Below are 8,638 nucleotides of genomic sequence, written 5' to 3' on the forward strand. Positions count from 1 at the left end.
GATTATTGAAACTATACAAATTTTAGTATAAAATATTTTTACATAACTCAATTCAAATGTTGTCGAAATTATACCACCATATCATGAATTTATCATACGAAAAAGCCCTGGAAAATCAAGTTTGAGTAGCAAAAAATAGCTTCTTTTTAAAAGATAATCCAACAAAACTCTGATTCCTGTATTTCCATACTGTTAAATCAAAATCTTTCTTCGAATCAAGGCTCTTGTAAAGGGTATCTACACCCTCGGCTCTTGGCTATATATCATTTTGTGTTTTATTTTTATTTCGTCGCCATCGTTGGCGCTACTGCTGCTGCTTTTGGCTGCTGTTTATTTTACGGCACTGACGATTATGTCCCAAGCCCGGACCAGGGTTCCCGGACAGCGACAGAGGGAGGGAGAGAGAGAGAGAGAGATAGAGATGGAGAGGAAACCTCAGCCACATCCGATACGCTCGCCGGCCGGGGTGTTGGCCATTTTGTGTTTGGATTGATGCGACCAACGAACTAAATACTTGGCACAAGCGTCCTACGTCCTGCCAGAGAGGAGTCGCAGCCACAGCCACAGCTACAGCCAGGACACATGACAAACGATGACAGTTCAGAGGCGGGTGGGGGAAAGACACACACAGCGAGATGTGGACAGGACAGCTGAGGGTTCGGTGGGTTCGGGGGGCGGTCGGGGTAAAAGCATCCTTCATGGCGCTGCTAGCTTTGGTGCTTGTTGGTTTAAGAAAATTATTAAGGATATTTTTGTGGTGCTGATGAGTTTGCCGAGTACTTTTTGTCCACCCCGGCCACAGTTTTGACCAACCAGGACAGGAGAGCAAACATCATGTGGGTTGTGCTCTCCTCTCGTCCTGTGTCGCCGCTAAGTGTCCTGTGTGCGATGTGGAGCACAAATAGCAAAACAGGAAGCTCAAGTATGTTTACAGTTGACAACGCCAGAAATGCCAGAGTCCATCCGGATCAGGGCGGGGATCCGGGGGCCCGGGGTTGCGACTCATCCGGGCAAAGGCACGTAGTCCTTCCCGGGCTTTGTTTGTCCTGCTCCCATGTGTGATATGGGGTCTGCTCTGCTCTGCTCTGCTCTTCAGCTTGCGTCCTGTGTGTCCTGTCCTCTCTGTATATCTGTGTGTGCGTCTGCGTTTGAGTAATGGACGCTTTTATTTGTGAACAGGACTTTTGGCTGTGTCAAAAGGGGTCAAAATGGATTTTTCGGCCATATAAAAATTTTTGCTCTGCTCTTGTTTGCCTTTTGACGCTGCTCGCTCCTTCGAGGGAGGCACATTGTCCTGGCACATCAATCACTCATTTCAAGATCCGTATATGTTTATGGGACTGGCTGGACTCCCACTTAAATAGCAGAAATCTGTATGCCATTCATTTATATTGTAAACATGGTTGGCCATGGACTGGCACTGGCCTGGACTGGCCATGGACTGGCACTGGACTCCTTCATTTATTATGATAAATCACACACGAATGGGAGACCGAATGGGAGTCCCAATTGTTTGTCCCATTTGTGTGTGTGATATTTTTAGTGTTTGTAATCAGAATTCGCTTAATTGAAATCAAAACAATTTCAAATATATTTGCACAACAATTTTCCCCACTCATACTCTCTCCCTCTTTCTCTCTATCGAAAACACAAGAATGAAAGCGAAAGGTCAGAAGGACTATTGAAGCTAAAACAAAAATCTCTTCAATGTATGCCATGTCACAGTTCTCCTTCATTCGAAAGCTTCTTTATTCCGTTCCACATCGAAATTCTCTCATTTTAAATCACATTTCTCTGCCATGAGGGGGATTCGCACTCGTATTTGCTTACAAACATTTAGCAGCATTTTATGAACGAACAAAATCTTTTGCTAATCGGTTTTTAATGCTAGAAGCGTGCTCCTGATTAGCATATGAAAGAATTATATGGCCATTGTCGGGGTGGTGGGGTGTCGCCTCTCTCGGGGGCTTAAAACACAATTTTCAATCGGCCTTCTCCTGCGGCTGAAACAAATGTGCAAAGATTCTGAAGTGTGTGCTTTTTTATGGCTTTCGGTTTTGAGTTGTGCAGAATGTTGCGAAGAATATTAATGGGTTGGCTTCAAAAAGTTATTATAGAATATTATTGCATTCAATTTGTTGGATAACAATTGAAACCATCCTAAACCATAGCTTCATTGAATAAAACTTTCATGGAACATTTATTATTAAATGAGGACATTTCTTAAGAAACAAAAGGCCCAAAATGTTGTGAGAGCTATGACTCTTTGGAGATCTTTCAAAAGATTTACTCGGCTATCGAAAACTTGTATAATCTCTATCTGTATCTATCTATGTATCTCTTGAAAATCAACAAGCATTGTAGAGAAATAATCTTCTATAATTTGCTTTATAAAGAGATTGTTCTAGAAGACAATTCCGTAAAGGGTTTTTTCTGCTCCGAATTGTGAAAGAATATTCCAGATTTTAATTTAAAGTTTAAAAATTAATTGAAACTGATTGATTCAAAACTAATGAAGATTGTATCATTCTTGTATCGCTTCCAGCTATGCGGTGATCACGGGCCTCATAGATCTCCTGTCGCGTCGCAACCAGAAGGTACGCGAGTCCATCGAGCAGAACAACAGCATGATGCTGGACCTGCTGACGTCGATCGGCTTCATCAGTCGCTTCATTGATATCTGCAAGCCGGGTGAGTCATGCACGGAAGTTCGCACCTGGTTGATGGTAAATAACGCACTCTCTTCCTTTCGCTTCCTGTAGGTCCTGCCGATCCGACACGCCTGCTGAGCGCGGTCAAGAGCACGGAACTCTTCGGAACATTGACCATGCTTAGTGGCAGCATTGTGCCAATTGGTAAGATGTTGAAACCCTACCAAACAGTAGCTGTATATCCCAAACGGAAGGGCACTCTGAAAGGGCACTCTGGAAAGTACTAATTACATTTCAATACACTTTACATGGACACAACATCCCACGCAACGTGATTTCCAGGCCAGAGCGGAAATTAGTTTTGATTTTCTTCCAGTTGCTCAGAAACTCGAATGTTTTATGAGGGAATATCCGCTATCTCTGCTCATCCGTCGCCCAACCACTTTTCTTTTACAATCTTTTATCCGTTTTTCAATTTTGTTGTTGTTGTATTTTCCCATTTTTGCAGGTGATTGCATTCCACAGCGCACGACCGCCCTGGCGGCAGCTACGTTTAATCTTTACGTGTCCCTGGCCGCACTGGATGTGAACACTTTTCAGGTGAGTCGAGAGTTTACCTTTCCACCCGGCCAGCATCGGTGCTGGAGATGGAGTTGGAGGACTTTGAACGGCAAACGTCGAACTACGACGGAGTACGACGCGTCGTACGTCGTCGTTTAAACAAATCAAAAAGTCAGTCAGCCCTTAACCCAAAGCGGCCCTGCCCTGCCGCACAGTGGTTTGAGACAAGTAGAACATGGATGTGGAGACTCTCTCGACTCTTAGAGAGGGAGATTAGGGTTGCGAGAGGGAGATAAACACATAATTTGATGTTTAGAATTTAAGAATTAAGGAGTTCCTATTGGTTTCTTTAAAACCATTTTGAAAAGATGAAAATATATTCGAGGAATAATTTGAGTGGTTCATAACTCTTCCTCAATACAAACTCGATATAGGACATACACTTCTCTTAAATACAAAACCTATAGACCATGAAATATTTCAAAATTGTAACAAACCTTCTCCCAAAATTCAGTCAGTGTTCCTACAAGCAACTTAGATCGATCTTAAGGAACCCCTTTGATGGTTTTCAATTGACAGATTGCTATTTTTATGGTTTCCCATAGACATATTTCGTAGATTGACATCAGATCCATCTCGTTTAGCGTTCCTTCTCCCAGAGACACGTTCCAGCTAGATCCTTCTGCTTCTGCAAAATACCCTCCCTGCCTTCTTAGCTGTCCCCCTGCTGCAGTCTACAATCTTTGACTAACCTTTCTGTATAGACATTTCTGGCCATTCCCGAACCACTGTGCCCGCTGTCTGTGCCTTGTGTCTTTCCTGCTCGAGCAGCGAAGCGCAGCGAAAATTTCATTAGAATTTTTCCTTTTTGGTTTTGTTTTTTCTGCTGTTGTTGCTGTTGTTGTTGTTGTTGTTGGGGCGGCGTTGTGTGTGCGTTTTGGCTTTTCTTTGCTTTGCACTTGTAAACTTTGTCGAACGTGAAATCGCCCGTCGAAAATTGAGAAAACCCAAGAACAAAAGTTAGTGCAGACGTTTAAAACTTTTCGCAAATGCTGCTGCTGCGGCCTGCAATTTGCTACGAAATTTCAGCAGTCTGATTTGCATATTGCCAAATGTCGTGACAGCCACGAGAATAGTATATTTTGTGTGGGGGGTTTTTGTGGGTAAGAGACACAGAGGAACAGATACAGATACAGATACGGATACGGATACAGATACATATACGCATCAGGCAGAGTGACATTTGCTTAACAGACAACACAGCGCCAAATGACAAACAGAACACGAGGCAAACGCCATTGAACCGCGATGACATTTGGCTCTGGTACCTGTGTGAAAAGTCATGGGGAATAGTGGAAGAGGCGGCGCTACTCTACACAGGGCCATGATAAAATAGAAGATGGGTGGCAGTACGCAAATATTTTGACACTTTACTTTGGGCAAATGTCAGTCACAGCCACAGCCACAGCTGCTTCTGTGCCACCGATTGCCGAGTGTCGTCTTGGCCCCATTCCTTCTGAAATATTTATGGCTGGCAGGAGCTGCTGAAGAGTCTGCCTGATTTGTCCTGGCAGCCAAAAACCGCGCAAATGAAACGGAATATCGAAGTGGAGAGCCATCGAGAATCTCTCAGACAACCATCGCATCGCATAGCATCGCATCGCTTCCATCCATCCATCTGTCATCTGCATTTCATTTCCTGTGTTGTGCGTGTGTGTGTGTGCGAGTGTGTGTGTGTGTTTGTTGCACGTGTCAATATTTAGCCGTGCAGCCTGCCCAAGTCTACGCACTTGACAAACTAATTTGTTAGACAAACTTTGCCGCAAACCCGGGCTCAGCACGAGCATCTCTCTCCACCGTCATCCCATCCCCGATTGCATCTGGGATTAGTGGGTTGAACAGTTCTATTTGTTTTAAATTACCACAAAAATAGATAAAGGTTTTCTTCCAACAAACGAGGGGAGTTTGTTTTTTAACTCTGCTGCTGGCACAACTTTTGGCAAATAATTTGATTCGGTTTTAATCAGCAAACTCAATTTTCGAGTGCCGCTGCTCTTCGCTGGGCCGCCGCTGCCGTCGCTTCTGCTGCTGCTTGTTTTTGCGTAAATATTGACTTTGTAAAATGAAATTTTCAAGTTTAACCCAAGCCAATGCCAGGCCACGCAATTTTCATTGCTTTCTGATGACCCTCACTTGTTGAAAGTTCAGGGGTATGTTGGGTTGGCTGAGGCGTATGAGACAGTCTGATATATGAGGCGCAAAGAGGGGGCTTTAATCTTTAAACTATAGTAGAACTATTTGGCATAGTTGGAAGTCCTAGATTTGGAGAGCTTCTAATGCTAGAGAAACCCCTGGCTTCATAAATTCAAGCAATAATCGGAAGAGAACTAAGGGACGGAAACATTAGCCTAGAGTTCCGATAAAACAGATCCGATAATGTTTTAGATGAACACCCTTAAAGATGCAGAACTCTTTTCGGATATACAGTCCATATAGCGAGTCTCAAAGGGAATTCGTTATACGAAACATTCGTAATATAGAATTAATTTTTGCAGAATTTTAGCATTGCAGTGTTCTGGAAAGTAACTCGTTATATAGAAAACTTCGTTGTACGGAAGTTTGTAATGAAAAATAAAGTTATTGTCTTCCGATCTATAGAAAATCATTCCAATTTGAGTATTATTCAAACCACAATAGTGCCATAATCTTTCTTTTGAGAGAGATTCCAGGGTAATTGAAAGCTAATTTCCTTTTAGCCATCAAAAAACATATTTCTAATGGATATCCCATAGTCGTTTACACTCTTACTGGTACTGGGTTTTTTGGGTTTTGCTGCTGGCCGGCTTGAAAATCCTTGCTCGCTCATATCCTGCCAGAACTGGCGTTGTTCTAGCCAGCCAGGCATGTCAATTGTTTGGCTAAATATTTGCTTAGTGCTCGTACAAGTTGCCAGTTTCAGTTGTTGAATTGAGTTGAGTTTTGGTTCGGGCTTGGGCTTGGGTTTGGGTTTGGTTTTGGGATTGGGTTTTGGGATTGGTTTGGCCTGGTCGGGCAGGGCAAACAAATTAGAAGCGTCCTCTCGCTGTCCTCTCATTCCTTTATGCAAATAAATGTATACTCGTATATGGCTATAAACCATCGAGTGAAGAGTCGGACAGAAGTCGAAACGGACGTGCCGGCCCCTTCATATCCTGCCCTAAACAAGTGCCACTCTTTGATATTTGCTTTGACTTAATTAAAACATTTGCACAGTGATTTTTTTTGTGCCATCGTTATCCTCCCTTCAATTGTGTTGCCAATTAAATGTGTTTTTCTTTTCTTTTTCCTTTTGTGTGCTGTGTGCTGTGTGCTGTCCCACAGGAGGCTCTGTCGGTGGAGGGTCCTTTGTCGCTGAAGCTGCTGGATGTGATAATGATAATATTGGACAATTGTGTGACAAACACCCCATGGATTAGGACCAGTGAGCGGACAACAATGCTAATTGATTTGGTTGCCTCGCTAGCCTTCTTCGCACTGAACAACCGTCGGCATCAGGAGCTCTTGATATCCGAGCCATATTCCGCGATCTTCAAGAATCTCGGCAAACTCTCCACGCAGTTCAATCCAGTGATCTATCCATTATTGGTCACCGCAAGCTTCAATTATCCGGCAGCCCGAGAGCTCATTGGCAAACATTTCGACTTGCAAGTAAGTTGTTCGAGTTACCCCTTTGATCTTTACTATAGGGGCTTTGTATTTTCAGTTCCTCGATGAGTACAGCCGGTCGGATGTGGCCAAGCGCAATCGCTTGATCAAGCTCATCAACATATGGAGCAAAGACAAAGTCATTCCGCCACAGCTGCCGTTCAAAGGAGGTTAAGTCTGTGCTTTCTCTCACTACACATCCTATATATATCTATATATATAGACTATCCTTAAACACGAACACTACTCATTCTCAAGCATTGCCCAAGGGAGCAACGTGATATAATTTTCATAGAAAATTAGAAAAAAAAGCAAGCGCTGAGCAAACAACTCGAAACATTCGCAAAGAGATGAACAAACGAAGGGGAAACACAAGGAATACTTAATAATTGAGATCACAAAATATTCTAAATATATTTTATGTAATCTTAAAGGATAACTTAAACTAAACTACTAATAAAACACTCATCTCACACTCATACATTCGCATACACATTCACATATAGCCCACATATATATTTATGAAATACTCATTGTAGTCTGTATGACGTTCCCTGCTAAGTATTAACACTCTCACCACCACCTGCATCGCCTGCATCAGAACCACACGACAAACAATCTTCCAAAATTCTCGGTTATCAAAAGAACTCACACACACACACACACACACACACGCGCATGAAATGGCAGGAATTAAGACAACCTAATGTATTTTTTATAGACGTCGACCTTTTGTTGCTGAAACAATTATCATAAATCATATAAATGAAATAAAGAAGTGAAAAAATGCAATGAAAATTTGTCTAGAATGTTTGGGGTTTTCTAAGGTGGTTTTTGGGTTCCAAGAAGATGACTTCTACAGGGACTAAAAGGGTAAGAGAGTTCAAAGGCTACTTCCCATCACAAAATGTAACGCAAAAGCTGTTCTATAAAGGGCAACGCGCTAAGAGCCAGGTCTCGAATAGATTGGAGTGTAACAGGACACTGGACCAAGCACCCTTTGGTAGCAAGGGATTAATGGGATTGATTTCTGTTTAATGAATGGTGGTGGTATATATACCGAACCATCCTAGAGGAGGTCGCATAGATATTTCTAAACACTAAACGGAATAGCCTTTCTTGTGGTATATCTACATAGTTCTAGGGCACACTATATATCTTCTCTCAGCCTCCTCCAGTAAATATCCCCTCTCTGCCACCTCTTGTACACTTAATTGTCTTCCATCGGCACTTTGGCATTCCATAATTCAGATAAATAACATGTAATATATTATAATCACTGAGAAAAAGCCCAGTTCCACCTTTCAGAGAAAACTCTTACGTTTGAAGTGCTGCAAACAATGGAGAGCAGACACAGGGAGACACGGAGACCTGGCAATTTCTTTGCCTTCCGCCCAACCAAAACTCAAATTAAAAACGACAAAAATAATGTGCCTTAATCATTTGTGGGCGTGTTCCAGTGGGCGTGGGGGGGGATCGCTGACAAACAGAGTGGAGAACCGAAAACAAAAGCAAAACTCATCAGTGACGGCTTCGTCGAGACGGAGACATCGCCGAGCCGAGCGTCTTTTGTCCTGCCCCCGGGAGCAGTGGACGTGGGCGTGGACCTGGGCATGTGTCGGGCTGTCCATTGTCTCGATTGTCCTCGTCGTTGCACCTAGCCTCAGTATTATGTATGTCACACGATGTGGCACAGACGGAGAGGCAACAGCAGCAACGACGACATCTAATTTCTTTGGACA

General features: G+C 43.0%; 1 protein-coding gene across 2 annotated transcripts in view; it reads left to right on the forward strand.

The window, feature by feature from the left end:
• LOC108162733 (S phase cyclin A-associated protein in the endoplasmic reticulum) overlaps positions 1-7,688 on the forward strand; it is a 32,793-nt gene extending 25,105 nt beyond the window's left edge. The window contains exons 7-11 of one of the 2 annotated variants that reach the window (XM_017297606.2): positions 2,546-2,691; positions 2,763-2,927; positions 3,160-3,251; positions 6,573-6,899; positions 6,955-7,688. In XM_017297606.2, the coding sequence (XP_017153095.1) occupies positions 2,546-2,691; positions 2,763-2,927; positions 3,160-3,251; positions 6,573-6,899; positions 6,955-7,071 (847 nt within the window). In that variant the 3' untranslated portion in view covers positions 7,072-7,688. The remainder of the gene's footprint in view (positions 1-2,545; positions 2,692-2,762; positions 2,928-3,159; positions 3,252-6,572; positions 6,900-6,954) is intronic. The other variant, XM_017297609.2, reaches the window with a different exon arrangement.
• The last annotated feature ends 950 nt before the right edge of the window (positions 7,689-8,638 follow it).

Source organism: Drosophila miranda, chromosome 4, assembly GCF_003369915.1.
Source record: "Drosophila miranda strain MSH22 chromosome 4, D.miranda_PacBio2.1, whole genome shotgun sequence".
In the NCBI taxonomy this organism is placed as follows: Eukaryota; Metazoa; Arthropoda; class Insecta; order Diptera; family Drosophilidae; genus Drosophila; species Drosophila miranda.